Source organism: Salvelinus namaycush, chromosome 37, assembly GCF_016432855.1.
Source record: "Salvelinus namaycush isolate Seneca chromosome 37, SaNama_1.0, whole genome shotgun sequence".
Taxonomy (NCBI): Eukaryota; Metazoa; Chordata; class Actinopteri; order Salmoniformes; family Salmonidae; genus Salvelinus; species Salvelinus namaycush.
Window position 1 is genome coordinate 5110567 of NC_052343.1, and position 15151 is coordinate 5125717.

Genomic DNA, 15151 nt, shown 5'->3' on the forward strand with positions numbered 1-15151 from the left:
ACGTTTCTATGGATGGATTTTGGCTACTAGGCTACTTTGCCTCATTATTTGAAGTAAAGTAAACCGTTCAGGTTTCAAACAATTATACTGCCTCATGCTTACATTGCAAAATGGTGGGTGACGCGCTGATAACCTGTCTACCGTTGACTAGAGCCTATGCACTCAAATGACGAAAGGGAGGCGCGTTTTAATTATGAGTTGAGATAAACAAAAATATTAGCTCTTTTTAAATCATAGCCATCAAAATCGTAGCCGTGGGCTTACAAAAGCATGTTTCGCTCTCACAGTCTCAGTGCAGAATTAAACGTTTATCCACGTTTCTCCAAACACCAAATTTCGAAGTTGCTCCAAACGTTACATTTCAAAGTGCTTTTGACACCTTGGGTTGATCCTGCTGTTCTGTATTGTTCCATTTCTTCAAATGTCAAATTTAGAAGGATTATGTTTAGGCACTCATTCCCGAATGGAACAGGTAAGGGTTAAAGTTTGGGAAAGGGCTAAAACGAAACCATAAAAAATACATTTTTTTTTTTTTTTTTTTTGTGTCCACCACTGGGATAGAACACAGAACCTTCTAATCCAGAGTCTTGGGATTAGCACATCCCCCATTCCCGTCCACAACACCCTAGCAAAACCAAAACAACATGGTAATAGCGCTCACTGTTGCCCCAAAGACATGGATAGACGTCCAATTTAGAAGTCAAACTTGAACGATCTCCCTGGTTTCACTCCAGTACCAGCTTTCTGAGGAGCTACTCTCGTTTTACAGGTGATTGGCTATTCCGCTCCTCAAACAAGGTTATGTATGCTGTGCGCGTGTGATAAATAATGTACATGATGACTAACGAAAATACACAGGCGCCAATTTAATACCACTAAATTATGAAAACGTACTCGGACTGATAAGCATTTTCACGACGGTAATGGAGGACGTAATACAGAAGCACAGTCCTGCTCACCCCAGAAGGGGTCTAAGAACTACCTGTATATCACCGTCTTCAAAGAGCAGGCATTTAGTTTAGCCTTAGTTCCACCCAACATGTCCAACTCTGCCTTAGACCCCCCCCCCTCCCTCAAACACTTGTCATTTGTGTGGGTGAGAGCCTGATCAACAATGTGGTTGAGGTCAAAAAGGCCAAGGGGAGTTTAACTAAGCAAACTCGCACTACTAATACCAAAACTTTACAGCAGATTCAAAAGCTGTCCAAAAAGTTTGGACAACAACTGTAACAAAATAAGAATAAGTGTGTGTTTTTCCTCACTTACCGTATTGGTGGGATCGTCTTGCAGTATTGAATCATACTGCTTGCTGGCATCCTCGTACCTTCAAAAGGCAGAAGAGAAGAGAAGAAAAAAAAGGACTCACCAGTCAAGACAAATTAGGCGGTGGGGAAATCAAACAGAGTTCAAGGCAATCAAGTTTCTGTACACAATGCAGCCGGTCTCTATGGTTACACCGTGAACCCTTGCCAAAATCAGCAGTGATCTAAAAGAGGAACAGTCATTACTGTTGCTGCTCAAATAGCCTGCGTTGTGAGAGGCTTACGCCACTTAACAATGCGTTAAGAAACCAGTACATAAGAGCAGGGAAGCACACTGATTTGAAGAGTGTACACACAATTATAGCCTTTGATTTGTTTAAAGGTGAATCGAATCAATCTGTTCAGTTTCGTTTTTAAAGGCCTTTCTTTTGAGCCGTGTAGAATAATAGGCTACCTTCCATTACATACAAGTCTGATCAGAGTTACACAATGTGTGTTTTAAAGTTACGAGGCAAAAGTGGGAATCCATACGATTCTGTTTAAAATGAGTGAGTTATGAACTGTAAATATCAAACCATGCAGAAATTTCCTGGCAACAGGGAGGTGGGGAGGCGTGTTCACTTCACTTGTCATGTCAAATCATGGGTCCGCAGGGATGATTTTGAACTTGTTTTTTTTATTAGAGGCGAACTGCAATGCTAACGGTTTAGCGGCCAAAAAGCCGGGGCTCCATGATCAAAACCTGTTCTGCCCACCACAACCTACAACAGAAGCAACTCTGTTTCCCATTAGCAGTGAGCAGCCCCACTTCCAGTGCCACTCCTTCCCTCACATCCACTTTACTACTCAACTGCACTCTGGGAGATTTCAGATGGCACCAGGCAACCACTCCTGAGCCACTTTGATATGCTTTATTTACTGGGGGGTGGGCTCAACGAGACACAGTGTGTGTGTGTGTGTGTGTGTGTGTGTGTGTGTGTGTGTGTGTGTGTGTGTGTGTGTGTGTCGGGGGTGGGGGATAGTTAGTTGTTTGAAGCCGTTTCATTCCAGTGTACTTCCGCCTGAAGCCAATTAGAGGCCAGTGTGCCATTTATTTAATCTGACAGTGCAGGAGCAATCATTCTCAATTATCACATCAACTCTGACATAACCGATAAACGAGTCATGGTGATCAGGGGTGGTAAACAGATGGAATTACCCTTACTCCAGTTCCAGTCCAAAATACTGTGTTTATCTTGTACCCTTTCTGTTTTTATGAATCACATTTGCAGATTTGAAAATAAACCGTGCTTAGAAGAAACAAAGCTGAAACTGTGGTGGCGTGTCAATGTTTACCGGCAGGCAAGGCCTCGCCTCTCGGCTCGGAGACGAAAAGCACAAGAGAATGAAAAAATTTGAAAAAACTGAAGATTGAGGGACCCCCAGAATAGCAGTGGGAGCAAACCACTTCCTTCCTGGGGAATCCCTCGCTCAGGCTAAAAGGGCCGAGCACTGAAACATTCACTTATTTTTTCTCCCCCTTTTTGCCAGTGGAATGGTTGTTTCCAACACAAACAGAGAGCCCACCACACACACACACACACACACACACACACACACAGACCATCGTACCACTTAGGATCTACAGTACACCCCACCCCCCTTTACCATGGGCCTATAGGGTAAATTCTGTTTAATTCAATCACTTTTTGACAGCATCCCTTTTGATTAGAACTAAACTTTCCATACGTTTGCCCTTGGAAAAAGTGGTCAGAAAGTGACTTTTTGGACCTGAATGCCAAAACATTCAGAAGATAAAGGTGCTCAAAGTGCAACCATTTTCCATACCATGCAACATCCATGTCTTCATCACTGGAAAAGATCAACGGTTGAGTTTGAGAATTTAAAAGCTTACAAAAAGTGGTCAAACTTTAATTATTTATTGAAAAAAAGGTTTTATAATAAAAATAAATAAAACCTTTAACATCAATTGTCTAAAAACACAAACTTCAGATTTCCTTGCATATTCGCATATGTTGTAGCTTAGACCCTATTTCACATCTGAGGTTTTTGTGTTGTGCCCGCCATCGGTTGAGACACAACATGCTCTTGAATACAGGGTGAGTGCCATTTAGGGCTGACCCCATTTAGTCGACAGGTCGATTGTTTGGTCTATAGGCTGTTGGTCGACAGAGATATTTTTAGTCATGCGGTCGCAAATCGTTTACATTTTTTGATGGCACACGAGACACGTCTGACTTGTGCCTGTCTCAGCGGACTTATCCATTGCAGAGGCCGAGGGGATGGCACTGTCAATCACTCTAAGACAGTGGTTCCCAACCAGGGGTACTAGGACCCCTGGGGGTAATTGGCCTATCCACAGGGGGTACTTGAGAAGAACCATGAGACCATAGGGTTACTGATAAAAATGCACATTGGGGGGGGGGGGGGGTGTAATTCAGGGGTACTGTGGGCAGAGAAACATGCAATTGTTGGTTCAGTAAGTGAAAAAGGTTGGGAACCATTGCTCGAAGACATCCAGTGTCTTCAGAAAGTATTCATACTCCTTGACTTATTCCACATTTTGTTGTGTTACAGCCTGAATTCAACATGGATTAAATCGATTTCTCACCCATCTACACACAATAACACATAATGACAAAGTGAAAATGTGTTTTTAGACATTTTTGCAAATTGACTGAAAATTAAATACAGAAATATCACAGTCAATACTTTGTAGAAGCACCTTTGAGCGGCGATTACAGCTTTAAGTCGTCTTGGGTATGTCTATCAGCTTTGCACATCTGGATTTTTTTTACCATTCTTTCTTGCAGATTCTCTCAAAATCTGTTAAGTTAGATGGGGAGCGGCAGTGAACAGCAATCTTCAAGTATTTCCACAGATTTTCAAATGGGATTCAAGTCTGGGCTTTGGCTGGGACACTTAAGGACTTTCACATTCTTGTTCTGAAGCCATTCCAGCGTTGCTTTGGCTGTATGCTTAGGGCCATTGTCCTGTTGGAATATAAATCTTTGCCACAGTCTAAGGTCGTTTGCACTCTAAAGCAGGTTCTCATCAAGGATTTGCCTGTATTTGGCTCCCTTAATTGTTCCCTCTACCCTTACCAGTCTCCCAGTCCCTGCCACTGAAAAGAATCCCCATAGCATGATGCTGCCTTATCCTCTCTCATGTGCCTTTTTGCAAAGTCCAGGCATGCAGTCTTGTGCTTTTTCCTCTGGAGTGGCTTACGTCTGGCCACTCTCCCCATAAAGTCCAGATTGGTGAAGTGCTATCGAGACTGTTGTCCTATTGTTAAACAAACCTAAATATATTTTATATTTTTGATTCTTCAAAGTAGCCACCCTTTGCCTTCATGACAGCTTTGCACACTCTTGGCATTCTCTCAACCAGCTTCACCTGGAATTATTTTCCAAAAGTCTTGAAGGAGTTCCCACATATGCTGAGCACTTGTTAGCTGCTTTTCCTTCACTCTGCGGTCCAACTCATCCCAAAACATCTCAATTGGGTTCGGTCGGAGGATTGTGGAGGCCAGGTCATCTGACGCAGCACTCCATCACTCTCCTTCTTGGTTAAATAGCCCTTACACAGCCTGGAGGTGTGTTGGGTCATTGTCCTGTTGAAAAACAAATGGTAACAGAATAGGTAACAGATTTTTTTTTTTATTATAATAATAATTTTCATTAGTTGATGTTACTGTAGGCTATATGTAAAACAAAAAAAAACCATCAAAAACACATTAATTCAAGCGTTCAATAAATTTTATTTGTGGAAATAGAGCCGAATATATTGATAAAAGTCAACTTGTCCGAGAGAGATTTACATAGTTATCAAAACGTCACGCCAGGGTAAAGCCTACACTAAACACAGCCCCTATTTTAAGTGTTAAAAAAAATTCCTATGGAAAAAATGAATGGTGGAAACCATTTCCCCATTTGACCGCTAGGTTTTATGGGTATTATGACACCTCCATTGTGGGGCTCTATTAGGCCTACTTAAGACAAAATATCTTTTAAAAGTCTGCAGTACGGCAGCATTTCATTGTAGTTAAGGATGACGCCAAAAAAGAGGAATGCAAAACCTGCAAACAGCTTACCATAGTTGGACAACGAACAAGACATAACACTTGAAAACAGTAAATTAGCCTACTTTGTTTTTCGAGTTGCAGATTCTAGTTGGCAGATTGTATATGCTTGTCAGTGGCCACTGCAGTGGAGCTCTCCAAGGTGATGAACTGAATCTTCACTGAGTGCTTTCTTCCGCATTGGACAGCGGTCGCTCTCTGCCGTTCTGAAACCATCTTCGGTACGCAATCCTGGTTTGCATGTTAAACAACATAACTCTTCATTTTCTCAAATATAGTTAAAACAAGACTTATCGTGTAGCCCATTACCGGCAACTTCCAGAGCGTAAATGTTAGAATCTGCGAAGGCCAGAAGTACCGAAAGTAACAACAATTCTAGTACCTAACCGTTTTTCATGTTATAGTATCGAAAAAGTACAGAGGTTTCAGTATACCGTAAAACGGTATACGGTATAAACGTAAAACGGTATACCGCTGAAAATTTTCTTCACAACAAACATAGGCTCATTCTGTTCAGAACAAGCCATGTCATCTTGTAACCCTACATCAAACATAGTGATCACAAATGTTGATGAGTTTTAAGATTTGGAAACGTGAAGTGCACATTTGGACTGACGGGTGTTTGGCTAGCTTGTATGACAACAATGAGGTATTTATTATAATCTTCAATGTCTCATCTTAATTTATAGCATTTCTCTCCCTCACACAACACATTCTTTTGCAAAAGTTGCCCAATTACTGGGAGGGAAGGGGCAACTTCTTGTCGTGCGCGGTGCTCAAATTTAGAACGGCTGTCAGTCAGAGCTCTAGCATGTTACTGTACAGCCACTACGTTCCAATTTAGGCGCTTATTAGTGCCCAAATCTTCCATTTTAAACCCGTATACGGGTACGAGTGTGAAGGGTTAAAGCATCAGACAAGCACAGTACATATAGTTGATTTTATTATAGGGTGTGTCTATATGGAAATATACACATTAACATTTTTTTTTAAATAAATAAAACACTTTTTTTTTGTAGGGGACAGCCCTAGTGTTATTTCAAGCATAGCAATATAATTCATATAATGGACAAATCCCTTCAGACTACTGCAATTTAGCCAGTACATCATCGAAATGTCAAATGAATTGACATTTTTATTTCTAATTACTGCCACAAATATGACCACGGGTCCACCCACCAGCGAATCTCATGCCTTTTCTATTACAGTATCTACACTTCTATGATTCCAATAGGTTTTTATGGAGGATTGACAGTATAATTTAAAATAACATATTCCAATTCAACTCAACATTCTCTGATGTGTGGAACTCCAACCATCTTTGTGGTACCATTTGAAAGTTGAAATGTTATTCCCATTTTAGTACATTTATCAGCCAAAACATGACAACCAACCTGTGTTCAAGAGAATGTTGTCTCTCAACTGATGGCGTGACAACACAAAAACCTTAGATTATGTAAAATAGGGTTTTTATTTAACCTTTATTTCACTAGGCAAGTCAGTTCAGAACAAATATTTATTTACAACGACGGCCTACACCGGCAAAACCCGGACGACGCTGGGCCAATTGTGCGTCGCCCTATGGGACTCCCAATCATGGCCGGTTGTGATACAGCCTGGATTTGAACCAGGGTGTCTGTAGTGACGCCTCTAGCATTGAGATGCGTTTTTTTTAGATTTAAAAAAAAATCATTATAAAATAGTTTGACAGCCCTGTTTGTAAGCTTTTAAATTCTATAAATCTCAACTGTTTTTCTTTTCCAGTGATGAAGACATGGATGTCTCAATGGGTCAACTTTGAAAGGGAAATGAAAGGGAAAGGGGACACCTAGTCAGTTGCACAACTGAATGCAGTCAACCGAGCACCTTTATCTCTTGAATGTTTTGGCATTCATGTCCAAAGTCACTTTCTGAGCACTTCTGCAATGGGCAAACACAGTTGAAGTCGGAAGTTTACATACAACTTAGCCAAATACATTTAAACTCAGTTTTTCACAATTCCTGACATTTAATCCTAGTAAATATTCCCTGTCTTAGGTCAGTTAGGATCACCACTTTATTTTAAGAATGTGAAGTCAGAATAATAGTAAAAAGATAATTATTTATTTCAGCTTTTATTTATTTCATCACATTCCCAGTGGGTCAGAAGTTTACATACTCAATTAGTATTTGGTAGCATTGCCTTTATATTGTTTAACTTGGGTCAAACTTTTCGGGTAGCCTTCCACAAGCTTCCCACAATAAGTTGGGTGAATTTTGGCCCATTCCTTCTGACAGAGCTGGTGTAACTGAATCAGGTTTGTAGGCCTCCTTGCTCGCACACGCTTTTTCAGTTCTGCCCACAAATTTTCTATAGGACTGAAGTCAGGGCTTTGTGATGGCCACTCCAATACCTTGACTTTGTTGTCCTTAAGCCATTTTACCACAACTTTGGATGTATGCTTGGAGTCAATGTCCATTTGGAAGACCCACTTGCAACCAAGCTTTAACTTCCTGACTGATGTCTACAGATGTTGCTTCAATATATCCACATAATTGTTCTTCCTCATGATGCCATCTATTTTGTGAAGTGCACCAGTCCCTCCTGCAGCAAAGCACCCCCACAACATGATGCTGCCACCCCCGTGCTTCACGGTTGGGATGGTGTTCTTCAGCTTGCAAGTCTCCCCGTTTTTCCTCCAAACATAACGATGGTCATTATGGCTAAACAGTTCTATTTTTGTTTCATCAGACCAGAGGACATTTCTTCAAACTGTACGATCTTTGTCCCCATGTGCAGTTGCAAACCGTAGCCTGGTTTTTTTATGGCGGTTTTGGAGCAGTGGCTTCTTCCTTGCTGAGCGGCCTTCAGGTTATGTCGATATAGGACTCGTTTTACTGTGGATATAAATAATTTTGCACCCGTTTCCTCCAGCGTTCTCACATGGTCCTTCGCTGTTGTGCTGGGATTGATTTGCACTTTTCACACCAAAGTACGTTCATCTCTAGGAGACAGAACGCGTCTCCTTCCTGAGCGGTATAACGGCTACGTGGTCCCATGGTGTTGATACTTGCGTACTATTGTTTGTACAGATGAACGTGGTACCTTCAGGCGTTTGGAAATTGCTCCCAAGGATGAACCAGACTTGTGGAGGTCTACAATTCTTTTTCTGAGGTCTTGGCTGATTTATTTTGATTTTCCCATGATGTCAAGCAAAGAGTTTGAAGGTAGGCCTTGAAATACATCCACAGATACACCTCAAATTGACTCAAATGATGTCAATTAGCCTATCAGAAGCTTCTAAAGCCATGACATCATTTTCTGGAATTTTTCAAGCTGTTTAAAGGCACAGTCAACTTAGTGTATGTAGACTTCTGACCCACTGGAATTATGATACAGTGAGTTATAAGTGAAAAAGTCTGTAATCAATTGTTGGAAAATGTACTTGTGTCATGCACAAAGTAGATGTCCTAACCGACTTGCCAAAGCTATAGTTTGTTAACAAGAAATTTGTTGAGTGGTTGAAAAACTAGTTTAATGACTCCAACCTAAGTATATGTAAACTTCCGACTTCAACTGCATGTATGGAAGGTTTCGTTCAAATCAAAAGGGATGCTGTCAAAAAGTGATTGAACTCAAATGGATTTACCCTTTAGTCTTTCGGCCATGTTACAAATGAGAGACTCTGAAGCTTACTTTTCCAAAGCCTCCAGCCGCATGCCTGCTAATCGCTTCACTCGTTGGCTACCTGGAAACTGCCTCTTCAGTTCCTGTAGACAAGTCTGCAAGGGAAGTGGGCAGAAGGGAGGTGCAATTAGAGTTGGCTGGCTGCAACATGTTACAAGCGTACAGGGCACGTACACTTTCAACTACTTAAAGCCCCCCATGCAGTCTTTGTAATTGTATTTTTAAATCACCGCAAATTATCACTCTGTGATCACTTTTTTTGTTCAAACAATGTCACAAAAGTTCAACACCAGCAACTGGTCAGTGTTCAGAATAATCAGATCAGATTTTGTCATGCTGTGGGGAAAAACTCCATACTGAAAAGGCTGACATTCCAGGAGTTTTTTTCAAAAAGCTCTTACACTAAAAGGGCATTATCATAAATTCACAATTTGAGTGTTTTTTCAACCTCAGTGTGGAAATATCATACAAAAAAAGAAAATCGATTTTTGACCGCACTGCCCCTTTAAACACAAACAAATATACTGTATCCATGTAAAACATTAATGGTTTTGAAATGTCATATGCAGTGGGGGGTTTTTTGTGGGGTTTTTTATGATGCAATCCAGTCCGCCCAGACAATTGAGATAGTTGGTTTCCATTCATGGGATCCATGATAAAAGATCAACAACACAGTCCTGAAGAAATTATGTGAAAATCAGCAGTTGACGTGGTTGAAGATCATGTTGGCTTGTGGCTACCCACAATTCACCACTTGCTACTATAAAAAGGAGAGGCAGGATGCTCTTTACGGTGAGTTTTTTCCCCTCCCGTTCCTATGAGGGAACTGGAGTTTGTTTTTTCACACACTCATGGCAGAGGTGAGGAATGGTTATCGCCACGTCCAACGATATCCTGGATGAGATGGAAAATCTGTTCTGCAGCCCGGATCATTTGACCTATCCAGCTACAGTCGTGGTCTTTCTCACTGGGAGCAGGTGATTGGACAACTTTACGTAATCTCGTTTTGTCTTCTCCAATATTCTTTGCAATGCATAGGGAATCCTTGCAAAACATCCTCATATACTATTTCACCATCACCCATAAAATACTTTTTTTTATTTTTATGTACCACTCAATTTTAAGCAGGTATGAGCAAAACTGACAGGACATTAACTAGGCTTCAATAGTACATTTAGCCTGTTCAAATCAGTCCAGAACAGTGGGAAAATGCCATAGGTTCCTGTTCTTTGCAGTGAAAATGCACGTTTTGATTTAAATCAAACTAAGCAAGAACAATGTTATCTTTCCACAACGCAAATTTGATTGAATTCCAATCCAAACGCACAGGGTAATGCCATTGGTTCCTGCTCTTTGCAGTGAAAATGCACCTTTTGATTCAAATCAAAATAAGCAGGAACAATGTTATAATCCACAATGCAGATTTGATTGAATTCCAATCCAAAACGTATTGGAACATCAAAACATGATACATTGACTGTTAATACAGTATTAGTTCTGACTAACACGAGGTGCTTTCTTCTTGTTCTACTGGATCATAGGAAGGACAGGAGATGGCCCTAAGTGATGCCTCAACAGGAATAGGCCTCATCTACTCTCCTAGCATGCTTCTTTTCAACTGTGGGCATTCACTTCAAACTTTTCACATGCATTTGCATATGAGAATACCTTGAACAGGAAAATGATGATTTTCTGCTATCTAGGCATGGTTTCTTATCAACCCAGAAACTCATAACCCGCTCAGTCACCATTCGGTCCTAAAACAATGTCTGTTTGCTATCTAGGCATGGTTTGTCATCCACCCAGAAACCCATAACTCACTCAATTACGATTCAGTCCTAAAATGAGTAAAACAGAATAATCTCATTCTATCACGTGCTGGATTTGCAAAATCAGATCTTAAAAATAAACTGGATAAAAAACAAATTAGAAATAACTGTGGTTTTAAATTCCCAATGTTATATTAGAAAAGTGTGGTGGTCTTAACTTTTTGCTCTCGTCATATTAAATGTAATACATTTTCATAAAGCCCTTTAATCCTTAGAGTATAATTTCTCTCCTCAAGCCTCACACTTGTATTATTAAGAATAATCAATATGTGCGGCATAGAAATAAAAAACATGTATTTGATGTACAAGGGACATTAAAAAATATATATAAAATGATCATGCTTTTGTATCAATCTCTCTCCTGTATGCTTTATGTTGTTCAATCAAAAAATACGTGGGAGGAAAAATCATAGTGCCTTCAGAAAGTATTCACTCCTTTATTCTCCCCCCCCCCCATCTTGTTGTGATACAGACTGAATTTAAAATTGATTAAATTTAGATTTTTGTCACTGGCCTACACACAATACTCCATAATGTCAAAATGGAATCATGTTTTGGGAAATTTTTACAAATTAATAAAAAATGAAATGCTAAATTGTCTTGAGTCAAGTATTCAATCCCTTTGTTATGGCAAGCCTAAATAAAGTCATGTTATGGGTATGCTTGTCCTAGGCAAGGACTAGGGAATTTTGGGGGGGATAAAAATAAAGGGAATAGAGCTAAGCACAGGCCTTATCCTAGAGGAAACCCTGGTTCATTCTGCTTTCCAAAAGACACAGGGACACAAATTCACCTCTCGGCAGGACAATAACCTAAAAGACAAGGCCAAATATACACTGGAGTTGCTTACCAAGATGACACTGAATGTTCCTGAGTAGCCTAGTCTAGCAATGATCAACAACCAACTTGACAGAGATTCGTTTTTTGTGTGTTTTTATAATAATGTGCAAATATTGTACAATCCAGCTGTGTAAAGCTCTTAGCGACTTACCCAGAAAGACGGGCGGCAGGTAGCCTAGTGGTTAGAGCATTGGGGCAGTAACCGAAAGGTTGCTAGATCGAATCCCCGAGCTGACAAGGTAAAAATCTGTTGTTCTGCTTCTGAACAAGGCAGTTAACCCACTGTTCCTAGCTCGTCATTGTAAATAAGAATGTGTTCTTAACTGACTTGCCTAGTTAAATAAAGGTTACATAAAAAAAGACTCACAGCTTTAATCACTGTCAAAGGTGATTCTAACATGTATTGACTTAGGTAGATATAATCAAGATATACTTTTACAAATTGTGTAATTTTTCTTCCACTGACTTTACAGATTACTTTATGTAGATCATTGACAAAACATGACAATTAAATACATTTTAATCCCACCTTGTAACAACAAAATGTGTAAAAAGTCAAAGGTCAAAATTCCCTAATGCTTTCTGAAGGCACTTTAAGTAACACAATCTGTAACATATTAACTCTGGGATGGCAGATGAATTAACAAGGAAAGGGGGAGTTAAACTCCATAAAGGTTTACAGCTAACACTAACACTGTGTTCATCTATAGTGAGTTTTCTACACTCCCTTATTCCAACACTGCTCAGCAAATGGTTTTTCCAAAGTACAGACAGATGGGGTAATATTTTTGGCCAAATAAAAATATTTTCACATTTGGCAGCGGGGGTGACAAAGTAGCAATGACTGTGAGAGATGGATTTTGGAGGTTGTTGGGCGTGTGTGGCAGCTGTCGGTAGTTCACTTACCCAAGCCAAATCATCCCGACTGCAGTCCAGCGCAGCTATCATCACCTGCTCATAAATAATCCATACTGGGCACAGGAGAGAAAGAGAAAAGGCACTGTTTTAATATTCCAGTACAGTGTCAAGTAAACATCAAAACATGATCAATTGACATATAGACTGGTATTACAGTATTAGTTCTGACTGTAACACGAGGTGCTTTCTTCTTGTTCTACTGGATCATAGGAAGGACAGGAGATGGCCCTAAGTGATGCCTCAACAGGAATAGGCCTCATCTGCTCTCCTAGCATGCTTCTTTTCAACTGTGGGCATTCACTTCAAACTTTTCACCTGCATTTGCATATGAGAATACCTTGAACAGGGAAAATAATGTCTGCCTGCTATCTTGGCATGGTTTCCTATCAACCCAGAAACTCGTAACGCCATTCCGTCCTAAAATAATGTCTGCTCCATTAGCCCTTGAATCCTGGGGAATTGCTTTCAAGTATAATTGCTCTCCTCAATCCTCACACTTATATTATTAATAATCATCAATATATGCTGGATAGAAATAAAACCATGTATATAAAGGACTGGATGGACAGTTCAATACAACAACAAAAAACGCTCTATTAGACCTACTTAACTTAGAGGATCAATCATGATGAATGACCATTGACCAAGTTAAGGCTACATAGACCAAATTCTGCTGGTATTCCAAGATGTTGTTCTTCATGGAAAATGTTCTAAACTTCATAAGATATTGGGCAACTCCGTACAAAAGACAACGCTTTTCCAACAGCACAAAGAACGCAAGCTTACACAGCTGTTATCCAGGGCAGCAGAATATTATGTCATTTCCCCTCATTTCGCTGTGATACTCTAACCAGTTACGGTGTGACGCCTTATTCACAAGGCTTATCAACATAGCCAGATAAATTTCATCCAGTGGCTTAGAAATAAAGATGAAATGTTTATTGAAGTGTTTATTCAATCATTCAACTGTAACAGTAAAAGACAGTGATTAATAATAGGCTTGGCCAATGGATCCAATTAATGGAATTAATGCTAAATGTCAGACCAGTCTGTTTTGACAAGCACGCCAGACGTCCTCTGCCAAACGCTGTCTAACTGTTAATTGAGAAAGAACAATAAAACCCAACTCAACAAGAAAACTGATATGCCAAAACAAACAAACGCCTGGAGTTTTTCTCTCCTTTTTATGATTCCAACTCGTGTTTTGATAATTGCCATGTTGTTTCACAGCCAATTTAAGAACTGGTTTCAATAAAACCGGGGCGTGTTAAGTGTTTACCCTGCTCTTTAAAGACTATGAATCATAATGACTACGAGGAAAAGAGACTTCCACAGAGTCGTTCAGCAAGACTACCTAGTGAGAAAGGAGCAGACTATCATATAGCCTAAAGGCAAAACTGAGTGTACCGCTACCAACCATCACATATGGGTTCTTTTTTAATCAAGAAAAGGCTTACCAAGCTTCTGCATCATTCAATTCAAAAGTTGAGTCACATTGGTAAGCCTACTAAAAATACTGAATAGGCCTGGGCTTCTGAGAACTTGTGATACATTAAAGCTGGAATTCGCACAAGATGAAACACCACTGTTATTGTTTTTGTTTTGTTGATGAAATGGAGGAGAGGAACGTCCAGCATCTTTACAAAAAATATATATATACACATCGCAGTACATATTCTGCTGAGGGGTATACTACAAAGTAGGATCAAGAAGTTAGCCAGCTAACGAGATTAAATATTCTGATAAGTTTCTTTCAAAAAATGTAAAGTTAAAATGGGCATGGTCTAATTGATTCAACGGACATAAAACACATCTAAGTTTAGCTTTTTTAATGAACGAGAAATTAGGTATTTCTGGTTGCCTATCAAAGATAGCTGGCTAACTTATTGATCCTGCTTTGTAGTATACCCCTCTGTTCCAACATTGTCTGAAGTGACTATTTGTTGTTATAACCCAAACGAACGTGGCAGTTTCACCAAACCGATTCCAGCTTTAAAGATACTAGCCTATACGGTTTGCCTTTTGAGGTGGGAATTTATTATTTTGGATTAAAAAGAACGTCTTCAGGCTACACTAGTGCCTTCACAAATTAATCATAACCCTTGAATTATTCCACATTTTGTTGTGTTACTGCCTAAATTCAAAATGGATTAAATAGATTTTTTTTCTCACCCATCTACACACAATAACCCATAACGATAAAGTGAAAATATGTTTTTAGAAATTCTTGCAAATATATTGAAAATAAATACAGAACTCTCTCATTTACATACGTATTCACACCCCTGAGTCAATAATTTGTAGAAGCACCTTTGGCAAAGATTACAGCTGTCAGTATGTCTGGGTAAGTCTCTAAGAGCTTTCCACACCTGGATTTCTCAAAATTTGCTAATTATTCTTTTCAAAATTCTTCAAGCTCTGTCAAATTGGTTGTTGATCATTGCTCGGCAACCATTTTCAGATCTTGCCATAGATTTCCAAGTAGGTTTAAGTCAAAACTGTAACTCGGCCACTCAGGAACATTCACTGTCTCTTGGTAAGCAACTCCAGTGTA

At 39.7% G+C, this 15151-nt stretch overlaps 1 protein-coding gene across 1 annotated transcript in view; it reads right to left on the minus strand.

The window, feature by feature from the left end:
• Nucleotides 1-15151, minus strand: part of LOC120031036 (ER membrane protein complex subunit 2) — a 59768-nt gene that overhangs the window by 27681 nt on the left and 16936 nt on the right. The window contains exons 3-5 of the mRNA XM_038976574.1: nucleotides 12586-12650; nucleotides 9020-9105; nucleotides 1267-1324 (exon numbers count right to left, since the gene is read on the minus strand). Coding sequence (XP_038832502.1) covers nucleotides 1267-1324; nucleotides 9020-9105; nucleotides 12586-12650 — 209 coding nt within the window. The remainder of the gene's footprint in view (nucleotides 1-1266; nucleotides 1325-9019; nucleotides 9106-12585; nucleotides 12651-15151) is intronic.